Below are 25,650 nucleotides of genomic sequence, written 5' to 3' on the forward strand. Positions count from 1 at the left end.
AGAGCTTAGCCTTCAGGGCGTAAAAAAATGTTAAACAGGCAGATTGACCCAAAGATTTCAGCCCTTTTAATCTTCTCCTTTTGAAATGAAAATGTCTGTAATGGATTCAGGTCTAATGGATTCAGGTTACTGTAGGGTTAAATCTACAATATGGGATTTGTGTTTCTGCCCATGACGATTGACCAAAAATTGCAGCAGATATCCCAGATTGCACCTTTAACACAATACAGGTGAAATGGAGAAGGTCTGACATTTAAACTAGTTTATTTACTGTACGATATACAAGCTTTCTGCATTTAAGTCCTTTATTATTTATGTCTTGAGAGTTACAAAAAGGCCAAACATAAGGGAATTCTCTTAACAGAAACATGAACAAAATGAAATCAGATCCAGTCAGAATACTGTAAGATGTAAAGTACGTGTAACTAATAATATTGCATAAAAACACATCAATTGTATATTTTTTCATGACTCATAAAACCAGGACATTGTGGAATGAAAGAACCGGAAATAACTAGTCTGATAAACAATCTTTTTTTTTTTTTTAAGTGTACAGAAAAAAACAATATAAATCAAAACTTCTGTTGGAACTGAGAAATCATAGTCAATAGAATGCATGCAGACATCAGATAACCGTTTTGAAACAGTCTGCAAAAGATCATACATATTTGGACAGTGTTCGACACTACCATCCATCCATAGCTTTGAAAATGTGTCGTTGTCCGCGTGTATATCTATCATCAATATCTATGATTCAGATTCATTCATATCAAAACTAATAACTTATTGCACAAGCCCAAAGAGGGATCTTTACAACGTTAGCTATGACCTAGGAGTAATATGGAGATCGCCGGTCATGTCATACGTTCAGTGCAACCGTATAAATCTTATTTTTTAATGACATTTTTTCCATTTTCTATCTTATCAGTGTGGCCACAGCCTTCGATTTCTACGCATAAATTTTGGCCGTCGTGAGAAATGGATGGCATTTGATTAGTCTGCTGCTAAACATTCCATCTTCTAGGAACAATTTATAACAACAAGTATTTACACTAGGTAGGATAACCAGCTCGGAAATAAAACTGATGGAAATGTGGTTTTTGGCTGCTATTGCCGGTCAGAAATCTACAGAGAAATCTAAATTGCTTCCTGATAACTTATGGAAGCCATATATACTGTTCTCCTATGCAGTGAAACGACAGACGCCTAGTATCTTTATCTTCCAACACTCAATCTACATGTAGGGTCAATATGTATACTGTATTTCTTCAATGTAGAAAACTTTGGGTTTCACAATTTTCCACACCTCAGCAAAGAATAATTAAACTGACTCTGAAAGTGCCTTAAAAATATATATAATAAAAAAAACAATATCATAAAAAAAAAGAAAACATGGCTGAGTGATATTGAGTTGAGCTATGTATCATGGAGTGTTATAACGACATCAGTAGCACATACAAAAGGAATAGATCTACCTTGTCCCAGATCAGTTGTGCTGTCTTGACAACTCTTATGTGTTTAGCAAGACAGCACAAACAGATCTGGGATCAGGCTAGAATGGATCTGCCTTGACCTGAGAAAGACATTTGGCAGCATCATGAACTTGTTAACTCGATATTTTCTATATTTTTTTACTTTATAATACTTGTCAATTAGTAATAAATGCATTACATTGATTATGCACTGCGAGTTGTGATAATAAAACTATTCTTATAGGACAGACATCACAATCAAAGTACATTGAGTTATAATACACCACGTACTTAAGTTATAACACATGTTATAACACCATAGTGTACGGTAGTATTTCTGCACTTTTAGATTCTCTTTGGCAAAAAATAATCAACTAAAATAGAATTCAACTACTTTGGGGTTTTGGAATGTCACAAGATTACAGAATAAGAGTCTCTATGCTTTCTAAATGTTAAGTCTGCTACTAAGCTGAACAAAAATATAAAAGGCAACATGTAAAGTGTTGGTCCCATGTTTCATTAACTGAAATAACAGATCCCAGACATATTCCATATGCTTATAAAGCTTATTTCTTTAAAATTGAGAACAAATGTCTTTACATCCCCGTTAGTGATAATCCATCCACCTGACAGGTGTGGCATAACAAAAAGCTGATTAAACAGCATGATCATTACACAGGTGCACCTTGTGCTGGGGACAATAAAAGCCCACTAAAATATGCCGTTTTGTACACAGCACATGGATGCAATTGGCAAGATGAATGCAGGAATGGCCACCAGAGGTGTTTCCAGATAATTTAAATGTTAATTTATCTACCATAAACCGCCTCCAACATCGTTTTATAGAGTTAGCCAGTACATTCAACCGGCCTCACAACCGCAGACCATGTGTATGGCGTTGTGTTGGTAAGCGGTTTGCTGATGTCAACGTTGTGAACAGAGTGCTCCATGGTGGAGGTGGGGTTATGGTATGGGCAGGCGTAAGCTACCGACAACGAACACAATTACATTTTATCGATGGCCATTTGAATGTACAAAAATTACCGTGACGAGATCCTGAGGCCCATTGTGAGGCCCATTTTTTGTTTAAGGTATCTGCGACCAACAGATACCATATCTGTACTGCCAGACATATGAAATCCATAGATTAGGGCAATTGATTGATTTCCTCATTAAAATCTTTGAAATTGTTGCATGTTGCGTTTATATTTTTGTTCAGTATACTTACATGAAAATGTTAATTTAGTAAAAAACGCAAATAATAATGAATCATAGTGCATTTAGGACTAGTTAACTAAGACTATACACACGGCAACAAAGCAAAATACATTTGGTATACATTTCTTTAAAAAAATAACAAAAGAACAAAATTCGTATCAAGTCTATGGTCACACGAGGAGTCTTCATTAAGCAAACACAAACAAAGTTCTTCAAAACATCTTCCAAAGCATTGCAGAGTCACAGCTTGGAAGCGAACACTACAGACGAGTGTGTTCGATAATACTACTACTCACTTCAGGACGGTCAGGTGAAAACCCTCTATTGGGGAAAAACATCTCAGCTAAATGAGCTACTATTGTACATCGTCAATGGGGTTTCAGGTTCAGCCTTCGGCCCGTATACAGTAGCAGTGCTGATCTAGGATCAGTTTTGCCTTTCGAGAAAAGAAAAAAATCATAATAATGAATAAGATCAGCAGTCCTACTCTGAAACTGAACACAACACAGGCCCGATCTAGGAAGGACCGTTTCAGAGTCCATGCAGTTCCGTCTGACACAGCAGTAGTCGGTGTGCTCGAGGTACAAGTTGACCTTAAGCACAGATCTAGGATCAGATTACCCCTACCCAATTCTAGCAGTAACCATTAGGTGGTTTTGTACCTCCTCAGTCGGGGCAGGGTTGTGGTGGTGACGTGGTGTTTTACTGCCCTCTACAGATCTGAGCAAGGCAGTGCAAGTGTGGCTCAGGAGGTTTTTGGAAAGAAAGGAAGAGGAGGAGGGCGGGGGCGGGGAAAGAGGAGACTTGGGCGGGGCTACTCGTCACAGCCCAGCAGCTCCATTCGCAAGGTGATGCGCCCGTGCCACGCCCACGGCAGGATGCGGACGAATCGGGCGTAGAACGGAGGCTCGAACAGGTTCTTCTTGTGGACATTGTTGTCGCTGTTGCCAGGGAAGATCTGGAGGTTGGAGAGTCGAATCACACGCACAGAGACAGATGGGAGTTAATTACTTAGTTAGTTAGCTAGCTACTGAACATCCATCACAGAATCTATAGAACATCATGAAATCTATGACATATGTTGAAGTGTCTGTATCTCATGGCAACTGTTGTTTGAGGTTCCGTTTATTGTGTGAAAATAAAAAAGGAGTAAAGTAAAACTTGGGGAAAAAACACAAAAAATACCCTCTTAATTTAATAGCCAAGAAGTACTTTAATTGGTCCATTTTCCTACACAGCCACACATTGGGTAAATTCATGTTGGGCTTCACTTCTTTGGATGTCAAGATACAAAAAAACGGACCTTGTCTGTGCTGGTGACATCATCCTTGACTATGCTCCAGAATTGCCCATCGTCACTATAGGACACCTTGAAGGCAGAGACAAACTGGACCGCCCCAAAGTCCTTGGCCCCCTGGGTGATGATACCTGTGATTTTCTTAGGGGACTCCAGGTCCACCTATTACAGAAGGAGAACGTGTTAGAACAAGCAGGACCCCAGGTCCACCTGTTACAGAAGGAGAACGTGTCAGAAACAAGCAGGACCCCAGGTCCACCTGTTACAGAAGGAGAACGTGTTAGAACAAGCAGGACCCCAGGTCCACCTGTTACAGAAGGAGAACGTGTCAGAACAAGCAGGACCCCAGGTCCACCTGTTACAGAAGGAGAACGTGTCAGAACAAGCAGGACCCCAGGTCCACCTGTTACAGAAGGAGAACGTGTTAGAACAAGCAGGACCCCAGGTCCACCTGTTACAGAAGGAGAACGTGTCAGAAACAAGCAGGACTCCAGGTCCACCTGTTACAGAAACAGGGTTTCTCTAGTGGCAACGCTGCCGATGTTGAACTACACATCCCCGTAGCAGCAGCGGTTACTTGTCTCCCCACCACATTGTTCCACCATGAAAAATAAGCATCTTGGGCTAACCTAGATAAATCAAGTTCAAAAATTGTCAGTCATTTGTTGGTAAACAGTGAGAGAGAATCTTTGAAGGGCTAACCTGGTAAAGTAAAACAGGGAAAGTTAAGATTCTCTCTCACCAACACAAATCACACTCAACTATAGCCCCCCCCCCAAAAAAAAATAGAAACAGATGTTTTATTGTCACACACCAGATAGGTGAAGTGAAATGTGTTGTTTTACAGGGTCACACAGTAAATAAGGGTTAAGTGCCTTGCTCAAGGGGCTCAACGACAGATGTTTCACATTGTTGGCTCGGGTATTCGAACAAGCAAACTTTTGGTTACTGGTCCAATGCTAAAATCTCTAGGATATCTGCTGCCCACTAAGTGACCCCACCACCCACACCACTTCCCAAAATCCCCTCTGAACCCCCTGCAGTTACCTGCAGCCACTCAGAGCGCTTGGTGGTGTCCGCCGTCCAGGCGTTGGTCTTGCCCTGCTTGTCCAGCCGAGCGTAGTGTGGTTGCCAGGTGAACGGCTCAATGCCCCAGGTGCGGTAGACGCTGGAGGCCGAGATCTGGCGGTCGGCGAGCAGGCGCGACTTCATGCCCAGGGGCTCGGAGCAACCTGCCGTGTTTGAATACACTGTGAAGTGAGACCACAAGCAGCGGGAGAGAAAGAGAGAGAGAGAAGTATGATAGACAAGAGACGGACAGGAAAGGCCCAAGCCAGCCAGCCGGTGAACAGCACACTGAAAGCACATGGATGACGACAGCCAGTAACGACCAGAGTTGTGGTGAGGTGGACGGAGTAGTGAGAACACATAGCCGTACGGTACAGACATACAGACATAAGGAATACAGAGTTCGCCCAACTTACCTTCCACGTTGGCTCTCTGATGATAGAATGCAATTGTCTTGGGAGCTTTTTGGCGGTCATTTAAAATGCTACATTTTCAAACCGAGTTGGCCGAACTTTGTACAGCCCATGTTATGACCGATGAAGGGTTTCCTGAACTCGGTCCTGGTTTGTGTCCTAGAAATACACAGCTTGAGGACGAGTTGGTTACTTGATTTAGCTGTGTAGTGCTAGGGGGGAAAAAGGAAATTTGCAACCCTTGGAATCCCCAGGACAGAGTTTGGAAAATGCTGAGAGCGAGAGAGAGAGCGAGAGAGATGGACAACATATGGCAGCCAACTAGAGGAGCATGTAGGTTAGTTGGACTGAGACAGTGAGTCATACATCCACAGCAGTATCAGTACCATGTAGATTAGATGGACTGAGACAGTGAGTCATACATCCACAGCAATATCAGTACCATGTAGATTAGATGGACTGAGACACAGTGAGTCATACATCCACAGCAATATCAGTACCATGTAGATTAGATGGACTGAGATGCAGTGAGTCGTACATCCACAGCAGTATCAGTACCATGTAGATTAGATGGACTGAGATGCAGTGAGTCGTACATCCACAGCAGTATCAGTACCATGTAGGTTAGTTGGACTGAGATGCAGTGAGTCGTACACTTCACTTAGTCAGTGTGTGTTGCAGGATGTTGTTTGTAGCGTGCATGTGTGTGTGGTGGTGTGTGTGCGGTGATGTGTGTGTGGTGGTGAGTGTAGTACGAGGTACACGTGGAAACATTATAACCAATAACAATCTGCACTTTGACAGAGTCAAAGATGGACATTTCTGACCACTTTTAAGACAGACACATTTGTCCCCAGTAAATTAAACCAAGCCAGATAACCCATGGCATCAGGATACAACCAAGCCAGATAACCCATGGCATCAGGATACAACCAAGCCAGATAACCCATGGCATCAGGATACAACCAAGCCAGATAACCCATGGCATCAGGATACAACCAAGCCAGATAACCCATGGCATCAGGATACAACCAAGCCAGATAACCCATGGCATCAGGGTACAACCAAGCCAGATAACCCATGGCATCAGGGTACAACCAAGCCAGATAACCCATGGCATCAGGATACAACTAAGCCAGATAACCCATGGCATCAGGATACAACTAAGCCAGATAACCCATGGCATCAGGGTACAACCAAGCCAGATAACCCATGGCATCAGGATACAACTAAGCCAGATAACCCATGGCATCAGGATACAACTAAGCCAGATAACCCATGGCATCAGGATACAACTAAGCCAGATAACCCATGGCATCAGGGTACAACCAAGCCAGATAACCCATGGCATCAGGATACAACTAAGCCAGATAACCCATGGCATCAGGATACAACTAAGCCAGATAACCCATGGCATCAGGATACAACCAAGCCAGATAACCCATGGCATCAGGATACAACCAAGCCAGATAACCCATGGCATCAGGATAAATGCAGCAGAGGACATAAAGGCAGTCCAAAATATCTCGCTAGTTCTACTAGCGTGGATACAAGGTTGTGATGATCAATATGACTTGGTTACAACCCCCCCCCCCCCCCCCCAAAAAAACAGATTTATTTACACGATAGACGTCGTAGCCAATGTTTCCACTGCAAAAATGTCCATATGTTGTTGATAAATCACTTTTTCAGATGATTTTCATTTTTCAACCAGTCAGGACTGATGCAAAGTGGGCAGTATGAGTATCTTTACAGGTACCGAGTCAGACTGGATCAGACTTATTTCCCACAGTATCATTTCAGTCAGACGTCAACCAAAAACCTGCTGGTAAAACGCAAAACTCTCTGTACCATAGAACCATCCGACACGCTGAAACCAAAACCCCATTCAGTTTGAGTTTGTTAACATTGTTATCGGTATGTCCGCATGCGTCAGAGTGTGTGTGTGTGTGCGCACGTCTGTGTGTAAGTAAGCATGCACGTCTGTGTTTACCATTGAGCTCACAGCCCACCAGTTCCATGCGCAGGGTGCAGGCCTTGCGACAGACCACGGGGATGATGCGGAAGTACTGGCCGATGATGGGAGGGTCAAACAGGTTGGTCTTGGTGCTGTCGTTGTCCACGTTCCCCACAAACACCTGGAGAAGTAGAAGAAATTAAGAATATTACATTTGGTCTCAAGTGACTTAGTCATGCATCCATACATTTTTCATACGGGTGGCCCCGGCGTGACACTGTAAAAGGCAGAGCTCACCAACCCAAACAAATCTATGACTTTCATTCATATCCAGGGAAATTGCACCACATTCCCTGAATAGAATGTATAACCTATTCCCCTCAAACTCAACCCTGGATGTCGAAGTCAGTTAGTCCCTGATTAGAGGCGAACAGTGAAAATACTGATTTAGACCTGGGACACCAGGTGGGTGAAATTAATCAGGTAGAACAGAAACCCAGCAGACTCCGGAACTCGTAGGGTCAGAGTTCAAGAACCCTGCCCTACACCCTAAATAGAACTCTCAAAACATGCACTATATGTAGAAGATGGTGCAAATGCAGAAATCTGTCATAGTGTGTGCGTACACATCAGAGGATGTGAGTGTGTGTGTGTGTGTTTTCACTCACAGTGTCCTTTGTCTGTCTGTCCAGGCGGTACATAGTGTAGGTCCTCCCGTCCAGACTGGACGCCACTTTAAAGGCCTTGATGAACTCTGCTGACCCCATGCGGCTGGCGCCCTGCGTCACGATGCCCGTGAAACGCATCTTCCTCTGCATGTTAATCTGCACAAACACACCCATGGTTTACTATATACTAGTCCACATGGTTTACTATATACTAGTCAACATGGTTTACTATATACTAGTCAACATGGTTTACTATATACTAGTCAACATGGTTTACTATATACTAGTCAACATGGTTTACTATATACTAGTCAACATGGTTTACTATATACTAGTCAACATGGTTTACTATATACTAGTCAACATGGTTTACTATATACTAGTCAACATGGTTTACTATATACTAGTCAACATGGTTTACTGTCAGATCTATCACTATATACTAGTCAACATGGTTTACTATATACTAGTCAACATGGTTTACTGTCAGATCTATCACTATATACTAGTCAACATGGTTTACTATATACTAGTCAACATGGTTTACTGTCAGATCTATCACTATATACTAGTCAACATGGTTTACTGTATACTAGTCAACATGGTTTACTGTATACTAGTCAACATGGTTTACTGTATACTAGTCAACATGGTTTACTGTATACTAGTCAACATGGTTTACTATATACTAGTCAACATGGTTTACTATATACTAGTCAACATGGTTTACTATATACTAGTCAACATGGTTTACTATATACTAGTCAACATGGTTTACTATATACTAGTCAACATGGTTTACTATATACTAGTCAACATGGTTTACTATATACTAGTCAACATGGTTTACTGTATACTAGTCAACATGGTTTACTATATACTAGTCAACATGGTTTACTATATACTAGTCAACATGGTTTACTATATACTAGTCAACATGGTTTACTGTATACTAGTCAACATGGTTTACTATATACTAGTCAACATGGTTTACTATATACTAGTCAACATGGTTTACTATATACTAGTCAACACGGTTTACTATATACTAGTCAACACGGTTTACTACATACTAGTCAACACGGTTTACTACATACTAGTCAACACGGTTTACTATATACTAGTCAACACGGTTTACTATATACTAGTCAACACGGTTTACTATATACTAGTCAACACGGTTTACTATATACTAGTCAACACGGTTTACTATATACTAGTCAACATGGTTTACTATATACTAGTCAACATGGTTTACTATATACTAGTCAACATGGTTTATTATATACTAGTCAACATGGTTTACTGTCAGATCACTATATACTAGTCAACATGGTTTACTATATACTAGTCAACATGGTTTACTATATACTAGTCAACATGGTTTACTATATACTAGTCAACATGGTTTACTGTCAGATCACTATATACTAGTCAACATGGTTTACTATATACTAGTCAACATGGTTTACTATATACTAGTCAACATGGTTTACTGTCAGATCACTATATACTAGTCAACATGGTTTACTATATACTAGTCAACATGGTTTACTGTCAGATCACTATATACTAGTCAACATGGTTTACTATCAGATCACTATATACTAGTCAACATGGTTTACTGTCAGATCTATCACTATATACTAATCAACATCGTTTACTGTCAGATCTATCACTATATACTAGTCAACATGGTTAACTGTCAGATCTATCACTATATACTAGTCAACATGGTTTACTGTCAGATCTATCACTATATACTAGTCAACATGGTTAACTGTCGGATCACTATATACTAGTCAACATGGTTTACTGTCAGATCTATCACTATATACTAGTCAACATGGTTAACTGTCAGATCTATCACTATATACTAGTCAACATGGTTAACTGTCAGATCTATCACTATATACTAGTCAACATGGTTAACTGTCAGATCACTATATACTAGTCAACATGGTTAACTGTCAGATACAGTTGAAGTCAGAAGTTTACATACATTTCGGTTGGATTAATTAAAACTTGTTTTTCAACCACTCCATAAATTTCTTGTTAACAAACTATAGTTTTGGCAAGTCGGTTAGGACATCTACTTTGTGCATTTTTCCAACAATTGTTCACAGACAGATTATTTCACTGTATCTAAATTCCAGTGGGTCAGAAGTTTACATACACTAAGTTGACTCTGCCTTTAAACAGCTTGGAAAATCCCTGAAAATTATGACATGGCTTTAGAAGTTTGACAGGCTAATTGACATAATTTGAGTCAATTGGAGGTGTACCTGTGGATGTATTTCAAGGCCTACCTTCAAACTCAGTGCCTCTTTGCTTGACATCATGAGAAAATCAAAAGAAATCAGCCAAGACCGCAGAAAAAAATGGTAGACCTCCACAAGTCTGGTTCATCCTTGGGAGCAATTTCAAAACGCCTGAAGGTACCACGTTCATCTGTATAAACAATAGTACACAAGTATAAACACCATGGGACCACGCAGCCGTCATACCGCCCAGGAAGGAGACGTGTTCTATCGATTAGAGATGAACGTACTTTGGTGCGAAAAGTACAAGTCAATCCCAGAACAGCAGCAAAGGGCCTTGTGAAGATGCTGGAGGAAACAGGTACAAAAGTATCTATATCCACAGTAAAACGAGTGCTATATCGATATAACCTGAAAGGCCACTCAGCAAGGAAGAAGCCACTGCTCCAAAACCGCCATAAAAAGCCAGACTATGGATTGCAACTGCACATGGGAACAAAGATGGTAATTTTTGGAGAAATGTCCTCTGGTCTGATGAAACAAAAATAGAACTGTTTGGCCATAATGACCATCGTTATGTTTGGAGGAAAAAGGGGGAGGCTTGCAAGCCGAAGAACAGCATCCCAACCGTGAAGCACGGGGGTGGCAGCATCATGTTGTGGGGGTGCTTTGCTGCAGGAAGGACTGGTACACTTCACAAAATAGATGACAACATGAGGAAGGAAAATGTGGATATATTGAAGCAACATCTTAAGACATCAGTCAGGAAGTTAAAGCTTGGGTCTTCCAAATGGACAATGACACCAGGCATACCTCCAAAGTTGTAGCAAAATGGCTTAAGGACAACAAAGTCAAGGTATTGGAGCGGCCATCACAAAGCCCTGGCCTCAAACCTATAGAAAATCTGTGGGCAGAACTGAAAAAGTGTGTGCGAGCAAGGAGGCCTACAAACCTGACTCCGTTACACCAGCTCTTTCAGGATAACTTGGCCAAAATTCACCTAACTTATTGTGGGAAGCTTGTGGAAGGCTACCCGAAACGTTTGACCCAAGTTAAACAATTTCAAGGCAATGCTACCAAATACTAATTGAGTGTATGTAAACTTCTGACCCACCGGGAATGTGAAATAAATAAAAGCTGAAATAAATCACTCTACTATTATTCTAACATTTCACATTCTTAAAATAAAGTGGTGATTCTAACTGACCTAAAACAGGTAATATTTACTAGGATTAAATGCCAGGAATTATGAAAAACTGAGTTTAAATGTATTTGGCTAAGGTGTATGTAAACTTCCGACTTCAACTGTACTAGTCAACATGGTTTACTGTCAGATGTGCTACGATATACTAGTCAACATTAACAAAACAAATAATGTTTCGAATGACTGATCCTAGAGAGTCATGAAACTTTCACTGCACACGGAGGGGAATGACAGCGTTCAATCTGTATGTAAAAAAGGCAAAAGATGTGACAAGGTCCACGCCAACAACATTCATCAATGAGTCTCAGAGAATAAAACACCTTTTACATTGTCAGAATTAAAGTACGTCCCAGTCTTATCTGCACTGATATGAAAGAAAACAGACCGGTGAAAGTTATTCCCTTGTAGGCAGCCACAATATATTGCTTTGACCTATCCCCCATAATGATGTTGGACCTATCCCCCATAATGATGTTGGACCAATCCTCCATAAAGGGTCTCTTCCCTGCCCTGCTAGACTAGATCAGTAGATAAAGGAGAGATACTTTACTATGGAGACACCCTGTTAGACTATATCAGTAGACAAGGGAGAGATACCCTGCTAGACTAGATAAGGGAGAGATACCCTGCTAGACTAGATCAGTAGATAAGCGAGTTACCCTGCTAGACTAGATCAGTAGATAAGCGAGATATCTACTGATCTAGTTTAGCAGGGTAAGGGAGATACTCTGCTAGACTAGATCAGTAGATAATGGAGCGATACTCTGCTAGACTAGATCAGTAGATAAGCGAGATATCAGGGTCATGTTCATTAGGAACTGCACCAGATCATTGAGAAAAAGCCTTTCTCATTAGACAACACCAGGTAGTCTCTTGGCTTCAGTCAGTTTTCTTCTGTTTTTATGCATAAAGAACACGAGCCAGATAGTGGTATTGGAGCCTGACTGTTGTACTGTACTGACCTCTATCCAGGGGTTCCTGTCATAGGAGGCTGAGGTCCAGGCGTTAACCAGGCCCTTGTTGTGGAGGCGTGCCAGCTCAGACCCCCAGCGCTGCAGGCCCAGGAATCCGTAGTGCACCGACGAGGCCGAGATCTGAGACTCAGCAATGCCTCCGCCCTCCATTCCCAACAGAGAGATACAACCTGAGGGACGGACAGACAGAGACAGACGTCAGAAAAACACAGACAGACAGACAAGACAGATGCAATAGGAAGAGAAACTAAAAAGGTAACATGTGGTTAAGATAGTCTGGTTTATTATTTCATACAGTATGGACACGTACACGCCCCACAAAATCTGGCAGACTGCTTCCAACCCATGCGTAGTCCACTGACTGAACTACAGTAGCTCCTAACGCTGTCCTACACGGCCATGATTCAGGCTCACAGACACAAATATTGACCATCTACCTAAAGCATCACAACTCATTTTCCTTCAGAATATCAATTTAACTTCATTTAAAAACAAACCTGGGCCAGCTTTGGACGGTTCCCCAAATTACATTAATGTAACGTAGTTAATCACATTCTGGCTAATGCATTTTATTGCACTTAGAAATAACATGGCAGATTATGGCTAATAGAGAGACAGTGTGTGTGTGTGTGTGTGTGTGTGTGTGTGTGTGTGTGTGTGTGTGTGTGAGAGAGATAGAGAATGGTACTCACGCAGTTGGCAGTGCTTGCCCACGTAGGGAGACGGACAGCGGCAGTTGAAGTCTCCATTCAGGTCCCTACAGGAGCCACCGTTTTGGCACGGCTGGTTGGCACAGTCATTCACATCTGGAGAGAGACATCATGATCACTGTCAGTCACTGACATTCCATATGTACAATCAACAGAACAGAATAAAGTATGAGTTAGATTATATGGACAGAATAAGTACTCCTATTCCAACATAGGCTTTTCCTGAATCTAAAATATATTTATTCTTTATTTAACTAGGCAAGTCAGTTGAGAACAAATTCTTATTTACAATGACGGCCTAACGATGCTGGGCAAATTGTGCGCCGCCCTATGGGACTCCCAATCATGGCCGGTTTTGATACAGCCTGGAGTCGAACCAGGGTCTGTAGTGACGCCTCTTGCATTGAGATGCAGTCGTTAGATTATTTTTTTCCCATCTATGTTCTAAACCTGATAAATGTATTAATAACAGCAAAGACCTGTCTGAACAACGGCCGAATTGGCTCAGATGAGCAGTTGTGTGGTCCAATTCTCTGCAACTCCCTGAAATACCCCTAGATGGCGCGCTTTCCAACAGTATACAACCAGAAGTGTATGTTTTAGAGAGGGCGCTTGGCAACCGGCTGCACCCTAGGAGGACAGCGTGTATTCAGAAGAATAGAATGAGAATACACACTTTTTAATCTCTCGCCCAGCAAGATTTGATTAAACTTCCTTTGAACACAGCTCTAGATTGACAGTGTGTGTGTGTCCCCAAAATGGTAGCATATTCCACATAGGGCTCTGGTCAAAAGTAGTGCACTACATAGCACTCTATTCCCCATAGGGCTCTGAAAAAAAGTAGTGCACTACATAGCACTCTATTCCCCATAGGGCTCTGGTCAACAGTAGTGCACTACATAGCACCCTATTCCCCATAGGGATATGGTCAAAAGTAGTGCACTACATATGGAGCCGTTTCAGACACAACACGTTTTCCATGTCTGTGTAGAATATGAGCCAAATCTCACTAGTAGCCATCAGTGAAGAGTCTGATGTGTGAATCTGTGCCAGGCAGGCAGGCAGTCACCCACGAGTGAGGCACACACACCGTGGGTCACACACTGCCTCAATGTAGCCGGACCCCAGGAGCAGCTAATGGGGATCCATAACAAATACACACACTGTTACTCATAACCAGTGGTGAAAAAAAGTTGCCATACCTGAGTAAAAGTATAGATATCTTAATAGAAAATGACTAAAGTAAAAGTGAGTCACCCAGTAAAATACTACTTGAGTAAACGTCGAAAAGTATCTGGTTTAATATGTATTTAAGTACAGTGGTGGATAAAGTACGCAATTGTCATGCTTGGTTTGCTTATAAACTCAACAAAAAAAAGAAACGTCCTCACTGTCAACTGCATTTATTTTCAGCAAACTTAACATGTGTAAATATTTGTATGAACACAAGATTCAACAACTGAGACAAACTGAACAAGTTCCACAGACATGTGACTAATAGAAATTGAATAATGTGTCCCTGAACAAATGGGGGGGTCAAAATCAAAGGTAACAGTCAGTATCTGGTGTGGCGATCAGCTGCATTAAGTACTACAGTGCATCTCCTCCTCATGGACTGCACCAGATCTTTTGGTTCTTTCTGTGAGATGTTACCCCACTCTTCTACCAAGGCACCTGCACGTATGCAATCTTAAATTGACCCAGTTTATTCTCATTTTGTTGTTATGTAGTGTGATTGGTAAAAACAAAGTCAAATGTACTGTATGATTTGAAAATGATAGAGGAGCACAGGTCTATTCCTTTAGTGTCATGGAGGTCTATTCCTTTAGGGTCATGGAAGTCTATTCCTTTAGGGTCATGGAAGTCTATTCCTTTAGGGTCATGGAAGTCTATTCCTTTAGGGTCATGGAAGTCTATTCCTTTAGGGTCATGGAAGTCTATTCCTTTAGGGTCATGGAGGTCTATTCCTTTAGGGTCATGGAGGTCTATTCCTTTAGGGTCATGGAGGTCTATTCCTTTAGGGTCATGGAGGTCTATTCCTTTAGGGTCATGGAGGTCTATTCCTTTAGGGTCATGGAGGTCTATTCCTTTAGGGTCATGGAGGTCTATTCCTTTAGGGTCATGGAGGTCTATTCCTTTAGGGTCATGGAGGTCTATTCCTTTAGGGTCATGGAGGTCTATTCCTTTAGGGTCATGGAGGTCTATTCCTTTAGGGTCATGGAGGTCTATTCCTTTAGGGTCATGGAGGTCTATTCCTTTAGGGTCATGGAGGTCTATTCCTTTAGGGTCATGGAGGTCTATTCCTTTAGGGTCATGGAGGTCTATTCCTTTAGGGTCATGGAGGTCTATTCCTTTAGGGTCATGGAGGTCTATTCCTTTAGGGTCATGGAGGTCTATTCCTTTAGGGTCATGGAGGTCTATTCCTTTAGGGTCATGGAGGTCTATTCCTTTAGGGTCATGGAGGTCTATTCCTTTAGGGTCATGGAGGTCTATTCCTTTAGGGTCATGGAGGTCTATTCCTTTAGGGTCATGGAGGTCTATTCCTTTAGGGTCATGGAGGTCTATTCCTTTAGGGTCATGGAGGTCTATTCCTTTAGGGTCATGGAGGTCTATTCCTTTAGGGTCATGGAGGTCTATTCCTTTAGGGTCATGGAGGTCTATTCCTTTAGGGTCATGGAAGTCTATTCCTTTAGGGTCATGGAAGTCTATTCCTTTAGGGTCATGGAAGTCTATTCCTTTAGGGTTATGGAAGTCTATTCCTTTAGGGTTATGGAGGTCTATTCCTTTAGGGTTATGGAGGTCTATTCCTTTAGGGTTATGGAAGTCTATTCCTTTAGGGTTATGGAAGTCTATTCCTTTAGGGTTATGGAAGTCTATTCCTTTAGGGTTATGGAAGTCTATTCCTTTAGGGTTATGGAAGTCTATTCCTTTAGGGTTATGGAAGTCTATTCCTTTAGGGTTATGGAAGTCTATTCCTTTAGGGTTATGGAAGTCTATTCCTTTAGGGTTATGGAGGTCTATTCCTTTAGGGTCATGGAGGTCTATTCCTTTAGGGTTATGGAGGTCTATTCCTTTAGTGGTTATGGAGGTCTATTCCTTTAGTGGTTATGGAGGTCTATTCCTTTAGGGTTATGGAGGAGCACAGGTCTATTCCTTTAGTGTTATGGAGGTCCCTGAGTCATGGCTTGCTTATGTGATCCTATGCCCGCTGATAACGAGTTAAACTAGCCGTGCCATCCATCTGTATTTAAAAACGGGGAAATCTGGGATTTGTACATCCATTTTGTGACTTAAAATTCATGATATATAACCCATATATTCTTCAAGAACCAAACTTATAAATTCCTCGTGAGCTTAGATCAACTCAGTGTAGTCAATTCTCCAACACTATCCCTCAGCTGTTAACCAAAACAAATGACAGGGACAGTGCTTTATCCAATCCCAATAAATCCAGGTCCGAAAAGTTCCTGGCATGGGGGCACAGCTAGGGGGTGCCCCACTGGTAGTTTGCACAGCCAAGTCTAGCAACACAACCGCTAAATTAAAGTATATGAAGTTGTAATTTGCTTTGTGAAAGCCTTTTGGGAACTGACAAAAGACCTCAGAGGACCTATAAGAAAGTCCTAGAATAGCCCTGGCTCCAGACTTTGCCAGACCGTGGTGTGAGGCCATGTGTTGTATTTCATGGCCGAGGGTTTTAAAAATGTCCTAAAATTAAACATTGAGATTTGACAGTATATTGTAGGTCACAGAGATCCTATAATTCAGGGTTACAGGGTTCTATAAGTAATTATATGACCGTACTATTGTAGGTGGTCTGACCATAGACAACACTGTGTGACAGCGCACTACAATAACATTATAGCAACTGAAAAGTAATTGTGTTGATGCTTAGTGCAAATGACCTGAACTGACCTGGTGTGAGCAAATTCCTTTCCATTACCAATTTAGGAAAATGGCCTCCCTTGCTGAAAGGCTACCAGAAATGACTGTAAACAGAACAGTGTGACTTGCAGAAACTACTAAACAAAGCATTTGAATCACAAACATGCAAACACTCACACACCTCCCCAGGGGGTGCAGAGCATAATCTGTCCACTTTAGACTAGCCACATACTATGTGTGGTTGAGGCACCTCATAAAACAACCAGAAATATGCCTGCCACAAACTCATATTCTCACACTCAAATCCAAACCCCTAATTACCGACACACACAATAATCTGTTGACAAACATCTCAAAATAACCAACACAGAATAAATCAGAGGCGATCACGAGTTTAACGTCTAAGCTCCGAGACCACTTCAGTCTCAGCTGCAGTCGTCTGATCCGATTTAGGTGCTGATACTAAAGTGAGTTAACAGCATCAGACACGGCTTTCAGTATTGGTCACTGCCTCCCCATTGAAGCTTTCAGGCCAATTTCACACGGCCGGTAGAAGTGCTGGCGTCAGACCTGAGCGGAGGCTGTGACATTGTCAAGGCAGACTTCATTCACTTTTCTGCCTCCACTTCCCTCTTTACCCCGGCAACAGGGCAGCTGACGTCTTGGGAGTGCTGCGTTCGTGACCACTTTCCATTGGCTGGATGAGCATGAGAGAGTCCGATTTTCGTGTACGGAGGGTTTGCCATGTTTGTGTATGCCAGTGTGTTTAAGAGTGTGTGTGTGTGTGTGTGTGTGTGTGTGTGTGTGTGTGTGTGTGTGTGTGTGTGTGTGTGTGTGTGTGTGTGTGTGAGAGAGAGTGAGGATGTCAACCTGTTTAACAGCAGGGAAGATTTTGCTCCTACTGTACGCATCCGAGTTGGCTGCTTTCGAAAAGTCTTACCTTCACAGAGCCTCGGTCGCCTTGTTCCCACCACACACTCTGACCCCAGCCTGTAGGAGCTGCCGAGGATGCGCCTCACTCATTGCCCACATACACACTCTCTTTCTAGCACACACACAAAACACCCTCCCAAATACACACACTAATTACTGAGTAATACAATGAAATAAAAACAGGCATCAGGAGGTCTAAATGAGAAGTTTGGGGGCAGAGAAAGACAAGCCCAAGGAACCTCACATACATCTGCAGCCAAATAAATGATCTTTACAGTCCTCACAAAAACATTATTTAATTAGCGTAAAAAGCTAGCTAGCGCTTTAGCTTGTCTTTTCTGGGAGGTGGGTAATGTACTAAGGAGTCAGAGCTTGGTTAAGTACTCTTTTGTGGTGCACATGGATAAGCATTGCCGTGAACTTTTAAAATCATATTAAATTATTTATGGCATAAATAGGGGCATGAACATTGAGGAGAATGAATAGAATGGTGTCCCTGACAGAAAAACGAAGAAGAAATCCAAACTGACAGATTGAACTGCATAATGCCCAGTAGGCAGTACCACAGAATATTCACTTTGGTGTGAGAAGGGAGGGGGAAAACTGATGCGTTGTTGACATGATCAGACTGTTTCTAGTGTCTGTGACACGCTGCTGTGGACGACTCAGCAGATAAAAGGGATAAATAGTGCTGACAACGGCAGTCCTCTCTGTGCGTGTCCCTCTGCCCCACGGGTAGCATCAGCTAGCAGAAGGACTGAACACGTAGGAGCAAAGCGCCTGGGTCCAAACCGAGAACGAGAGAGGAAAAGTACATTCCCTGCCTGAAGGGGACTATTTCAGGGTTGCACGTTTTGTCACAATGCCCATGGAGCATTCTACTCAATGCTTTGTCAAATGTGCGCTGAAGAAGATTCCATAAAAAGTGCATTACAGTGGCATGGAAATAAAAGGACATTTCTAAAATGGAGATAAATAATAAGCAGTAAAACCTTTTGTCATTATTTTGATGTCACCAGGTTGACTATATATGCAGTATAACATTAGCTAGCAAAATAAGATTTGAGGGGAGACCATACTAACGTTAGCCAACTATGCTGGCTAATGACAACATTGCAGTCTGTCTAAAGCAAATTTGACGACATGATTTTGACGGCACACATTTGGGCACAAATATGGATAGCTGCGGCACCTGTAGAACATTCATAAGGTCCCGTGTAGCTCAGTTGATAGAGCATGGCACTTGCAGCGCCAGGGTTGTGGGTTCGATTCCCAGAGGGGACCAGTACAAAAAAAGTATTACAATTCAAATGTATTTCCTCACTACTGTAAATCGCTCTGGATTAGAGCGTCTGCTAAATTAAGTAAATGTAAATAACAATGGCAATGACGTGTGGCTACCAGAAACTACTGTAAACAGAGCAAGTGTGGCTAGCAGAAACTACTGTAAACAGAGCAAGTGTGGCTAGCAGAAACTACTGTAAACAGAGCAAGTGTGGCTAGCAGAAACTACTGTAAACAGAGCAAGTGTGGCTAGCAGAAACTACTGTAAACAGAGCATTTGAGTCACAGAAATGGGGGCACAGAGCTTAACCTGTCCACTTCAGACTAGCCATATCCTGTGTGGCTGAGGCACCTCCTAAAAACAACCAGAAATCTGCCTGTCACACATATTCTCTCTCACACAAACCCCTAATTACCGACAAACCACAACCACGGATAGCTCAACACATTGCATCATTGTGTTTGTCATAATCACCCACTTTTTAATCTGTAGACCTAATAAATGTTCACCATGCCTAATTTAAAACTAAACTTAGCTTGATTTGTTTTTTAAGCCATACATTTGGGAAAGTGCATGTATACGATTCCTTCCAAACTAAAAAGGAGCTTTTGGCATATTTTTGGTTGCTCCATTTTTCTGTTACATAGCAGCACACAGTCACCACCTGTCTCTTACGTGCAGTGCTTTAGGCTGCTCGGGGGCCCAGCGTATGCTGCCAGTTGGGAGTTGAACTTTGCCATATCCGGAGAGACGCTCCCGTAAGGACAACAGCTGCTTGGGTTGAAAACCCCACTTACTGCTGCCTCAGCTTCCTGTGCCTCTGTATCAACGCCATGTCAGAATAACAGTTTTTTCTGTATCAAATCCATGTCAGAACTGGTTTTCTTCAAATTAAACTGTGTCACATGCGCCGAATACAACAAGTGTATACTTTACCGTGAAATGCTTACTTACAAGCCCTTAAATCTTCTTGAACTGCACTGTTGGTTAAGACAATATTTACCAAGTAGACTAAAATAAAAAGTAATAATAAAAAGTAACACAATAAGAATAACGAGGCTATATACAGGGGGCACCGGTACCGAGTCAGTGTGCGGGTGTACAGGTTAGTTGAGGTCATTTGTACATGTAGGTAGGGGTGAATTGACTATGCATAGATAAACAGCGAGTAGCAGCAGTCCCGACGTGAGTGCTACGGGGCAGTAGTCATTTAGGCAGGTTACCTTCGCTTCCTTGGAGAAAGGGACTATGGTGGTCTGCTTGAAACATGTAGGTATTACAGACTCAGTCAGGGAGAGGTTGAAAATGTCAGTGAAGACACTTGCCAGTGTGTCCGCAGATGCTTTGAGTACACGTCCTGGTAATCCATCTGGCCCAGTGGACATAGGCCCTATGGAGTTGCCATTCTGTCTCTCTATATTCAGCGATTAATAGGCTACATTTGGTAATTATGACATGTATTAAAAGCTGTGTAATATAAGTTAGCAATGTAAGTCATGACTCTATTCTTTAGAATTACATTGTATTAATTGCATACATTTGTTTCTTGCTAAGATTTCTCAAAATAGGACGCTGTCCCTTTAAGACAAATGTTCCAAAAGACAGACCGTCATGGCTACAGTAGGCTAGGGAAGACAAATGCTAGTTGTCTTTTTGTAGCCATCTTTTAGCAGACTATCAACAGTAGCCAGGATATTGCTAGTATTTTAACTATTGAAGGTTTAACTTTTGTATTTCACTTTCCTGAAGAAAATCAATAGTAGATTGATGGGCACTTTTTTTTGCTTTGGACAGCTCGCGTGTGCTGTGTGAAAGCATCAACTCATGTAGGCTACTGCTGCAGAAGTTATGACCTGCAGGAGCGTGGTGGTGTTTGAACGGCCAATCATATTGCTCAAATACAAATAGCATGACTTTTCCGCGTGTATTCTTCAATGGTTTTCAATGGTAGACCGCGACAGAGCAGGTAAATGGTGAACTGACATGCAAAAATGCACTGAAAAGTGACTGGCCCGGTCGGCCGATGAGATCCACTAGTTCTTGCGAGTGCACCAGGTTTGAGTGTGTTGACGTGTCAGTTTTAATACACTTTTCAAATCAAAGTTTAATATATTTCAAATTGGAGTGTATAACAATATGGATAACCCACCATTCTGCCTAGAATAGATAACATGACAACATTGCATCCTCATGCAAAGTTTATAAATTCAACCATATGCTTCCATACTCAACAGCTTGGCCAATAGATTCTATTTGAATGTAAACGTTGAGTGACTCTTACTGCCCTGGCAGCGGACTCTTACTGCCCTGGCAGCGGACTCTTACTGCCCTGGCAGCGGACTCTTACTGCCCTGGCAGCGGACTCTTACTGCCCTGGCAGCGGACTCTTACTGCCCTGGCAGCGGACTCTTACTGCCCTGGCAGCGGACTCTTACTGCCCTGGCAGCGGACTCTTACTGCCCTGGCAGCGGACTCTTACTGCCCTGGCAGCGGACTCTTACTGCCCTGGCAGCGGACTCTTACTGCCCTGGCAGCGGACTCTTACTGCCCTGGCAGCGGACTCTTACTGCCCTGGCAGCGGACTCTTACTGTTCTGGCAGTGGACTCCATCAAAGCCATCCTGGCACTTGCAGATGTACTCGCTGAAGACGTCCCCTCTGCGTTTCTGGCCAGTCACGTCGCAGAAGGCATCGTTCTTGCAGGGGTTTGGGTTGCAGGGCCCTGGGAAGCAAATATAACTTATTATTAACTCTCATTGTACTACCGTTGTACCAGGTAGGTGGGACCGCGATCAAATTCTCTTTCTACAGCAACGACTTGGGTCAGAGAGAGGCAAGGGAGGAGGATAGGGAAGAATAGCATTAGGGCGATACCTTGTAGTACAGAGACAGCCTCTCAGAATCTTCCTCTAACCCTGCCCATGTACCATCTGTCGGAGTAACACCTTAATGAACCCTCAACACACCCATAGTGCTTTAGAAAGACTTACTATAGGCATTCATAAGAGCTTGGGACTCCTTATAACTGGCCTACAAATAACTTTACAATTTAATAACTATACATGATACTAATTAAAATACCTAGCTATAATGGGGCGGCAGGCAGCCTAGTGCTTAGAGTATTGGGCCAGTAACCGAAAGGTTGCTGAATCAAATCCCCGAGCTGACAAGGTAAAAATCTATCGTTCTGCCCCTGAACAAGGCAGTTAACCCACTGTTCCCCGGTAGGCCATCATTGTAAATATAAATGTGGTTAACCGACTTGCCTAGTTAAATAAATAAAAATTAAAAGTATGCTTTTGTGCAGATATATTGCTCTGTTGTCCTTACCAGTCTCGGTGTCATTGCATGTGTCCCCAGTATAGCCATCGGGGCAGATACAGATGAAGGAGGATCTGGGGCCAGTCACACAGCTCCCCCCATTACTGCAGACATTTATCTCACAGTAGTCACCTGGGAGAGAGGAACAGTGACCAATATTTAACCAGGAAGCCTAAGTCAGAAGACCCTCTTTCCAAAAAGGTAGAAAGGAAATTGGTTATTCAACAATGTATTCAATCGTTTACTCCGTAGTGGCACACAGATCAGCATTGACACACTGTTTTTAAATCGTGAAAATGTTTTGTAGCCTTGTAATTCCTACAAAGAGGCCTGGCATTTCCTGGTGACTCAGTAATAGAGTCATGACAGTCAGTGCTGTGTCATCTCTTGGCCTGTCCAAATCAAGTCCACTGGCCTAATAGGAGTAGACAGTGTGAAACACACTTTGACACCTACCACACTGTCTACTCCTATTAGGCCAGTGGACTTGATTTGGACAGGCCAAGAGATGACACAGCACCGACTGTCATGAGTGGCTTGTCTGATTGCGCTAGCCTGCTGACACAGCGTTTCAAGACACACAGATACTGGAGGTTTCCAGTCACTAGTGCGTCTGGCTCCAGCCTGGTCTGTTAGTCCACAGTGTTTCAAGCTTTTGGCATGAGGCTCACAGGGGGAATTCAGACTGTGCCTCCCAATAAATCTCTACTTTCTCCTGAAGTGTGCACTTGTACACTCCCCCCCCCCCCCACAGAAACCATTGGATTGGTGTAGACATGGTGGAAAGTCCCTGTAGCCTATATTTCTCCAAGAGGAAAAACAATGCCACTAGGGGAAAAGGAAGCAATGCGGGGGAATTTGTACTTAATGCTGATGTTAGATTAGACTGGAGAAAGCGCAAAGTCTAAATTTAGAACGAATTGACAAGTGGAAGAGTTATTTGTGAAGGAAGTGGGGAATAATAGCTGTGGACTGTCAACTGATCGCCGTGGACTATGTGAACCGATTGCTTTGAATTAGGGGGGTCTGCGGTGATGGCACGTTGGTGAGACTCAAAGCTTTCCATCTAAGTGTTTCCCTTCCTTCTCCGCCTCTGGCACCCAAACACACCACAACCTCTGGGCAAAGTTTATCCAGGGTGAACATGGCTCTAACCTGTGCCAGTGGAGCTTGCGTCTTCATATCCTGTTTTGGGAACAGACTATATAAAAAAAAAAGGTGGTTTCAGTAGTTCCCTCGAGCCAATCACAGATTAGAAGTGTTTGATTTCGATCGGATAAAGAAAACCTGCCACCTAATTGCCTTCCCCCAAACCAACCAATTTAGATCGGAATTCTTCAAGGAAGGAAGAATGCCTTTTCAAAGTACTCAAAGGCCATCCAATGATTTATATATCTACACACACACTAGATGATTAACACGGGGTGCTGTTTTGAAGCCACCGCGCCTCCATCTTGGCATTCCCCCACATTGTAAAAAATAAGCTATAAACACATTTATTAATGTCTACATTTGTTTTTGCCACGTTTATTCTGTTAGACATTGATGAATACTTAATATATATTTTGTGTGCTAAACACATATATATATATATACACACACACACACACACACAATTCCTTAAAATATATGTTTTAGAAAGTACTAATGCTACCGTCCCCAATACAAGCAAAAACTTTTAAAGACATGTAATTTGGTCCTTGAAACATTTAAAATCAAAAAACTGCAGAATTCCATTAATTCCTTCTTCTGCGGAGTGACAATATGGCTGACCATTGGCTTCAAAGCCTCTCATTGGCCAATACGTAGCATCAGCAATCCAGGATTTATATACAGTGCCTTCGGAAAGTATTCAGACACCTTGACTTTTTCCACATTAATTCCACGGATTAAATAGTTTTCCCCCTCAATCTACACACAATACCCGATAACGATAAAGCAAAAAAGGTTTCGAATTTGACAATTTATTAAAAATAAAAAACAGAAATATCACATTTACATAAGTATTCAGCCCCTTTACTCAGTACTTTGGATGCTGTCATCACTCCCAAAGGTGCTTCAGCAGTCTTCTTGGGTATGACGCTATAAGCTAGGCACACCTGTATTTGGGGAGTTTCTTCCCTTCTTCTCTGCAGATCCTCTCAAGCTGTCAGGTTGGATGGGGAGTGTGGCAGCACAGCTATTTTCAGGTCTCTCCAGATATGTTTGATCGGGTTCAAGTCCGGGCTCTGGCTGAGCCACTCAAGGACATTCAGAGTGTTCCCGGAGCCACTCGTGTGTTGGCTTGATTGTGTGCTTAGGGTCGTTGTCCTATTGGAAGGTGAATTTTCACCACGATTTGAGGTCCTGAACGCTCTGGAGCAGGTTTTCATCAAGGATCTCTGTACTTTACTCTGTTCATCTTTGCCTAGATCCTGACTAGTCTCTCAGTCCCTGCCGCTGAAAAACATCCCCACAGCATGATGCTGCCACCACCATGCTTCACCGTAGGAATGGCGCCAGGTTTCCTCCAGATGTGACGCTTGGCATTCAGGCCAAAGGAATTCAATCTTGGTTTCATCAGACCAGAGAATCTTATTTCTTATGGTCTAAGAGTCTTTAGGTGCCTTTTGGCAAACTCCAAGCGGGCTGTTATATGCCTTTTACTGAAGAGTGGCTTCCGTCTGGCCACTCTACCATAAAGGCCTGATTGGTGGAGTGCTGCAGAGATGGTTGTCCTTCTGGAAGGTTCTCCCATCTCCACAGAGGAACTCCGGGGCTCTGTCAGAGTGAGACCACCTCCCTGACCAAGGCCCTTCTCCCCCGATTGCTCAGTTTGGCCAGGCGGCCAGCTCTAGGAAGAGTCTTGATGGTTCCAAACATCTTCCATTTCAGGATGATGGAGGCCACTGTGTTTTTGGGGATCTTCAAAAGGTGCAGAAATGTTTTGGTACCCTTCCCCAAATCTGTGCCTTGTATCACAATCCTGTCTCGGAGCTCTACAGA

General features: G+C 42.6%; 1 protein-coding gene across 2 annotated transcripts in view; it reads right to left on the bottom strand.

Moving 5' to 3' along the window:
• Positions 1-287: 287 nt before the first annotated feature.
• The window catches only part of LOC129854941 (EGF-like repeat and discoidin I-like domain-containing protein 3), a 39,493-nt gene continuing 14,130 nt past the window's right edge, over positions 288-25,650 (bottom strand). The window contains exons 2-10 of one of the 2 annotated variants that reach the window (XM_055922143.1): positions 22,675-22,797; positions 21,935-22,066; positions 13,225-13,338; positions 12,521-12,702; positions 8,094-8,249; positions 7,462-7,606; positions 5,035-5,237; positions 3,994-4,149; positions 288-3,648 (exon numbers count right to left, since the gene is read on the bottom strand). In XM_055922143.1, coding sequence (XP_055778118.1) covers positions 3,505-3,648; positions 3,994-4,149; positions 5,035-5,237; positions 7,462-7,606; positions 8,094-8,249; positions 12,521-12,702; positions 13,225-13,338; positions 21,935-22,066; positions 22,675-22,797 — 1,355 coding nt within the window. In that variant the 3' untranslated portion in view covers positions 288-3,504. The remainder of the gene's footprint in view (positions 3,649-3,993; positions 4,150-5,034; positions 5,238-7,461; positions 7,607-8,093; positions 8,250-12,520; positions 12,703-13,224; positions 13,339-21,934; positions 22,067-22,674; positions 22,798-25,650) is intronic. The other variant, XM_055922142.1, reaches the window with a different exon arrangement.

Source organism: Salvelinus fontinalis, chromosome 5 (assembly GCF_029448725.1).
Source record: "Salvelinus fontinalis isolate EN_2023a chromosome 5, ASM2944872v1, whole genome shotgun sequence".
Taxonomy (NCBI): domain Eukaryota; kingdom Metazoa; phylum Chordata; class Actinopteri; order Salmoniformes; family Salmonidae; genus Salvelinus; species Salvelinus fontinalis.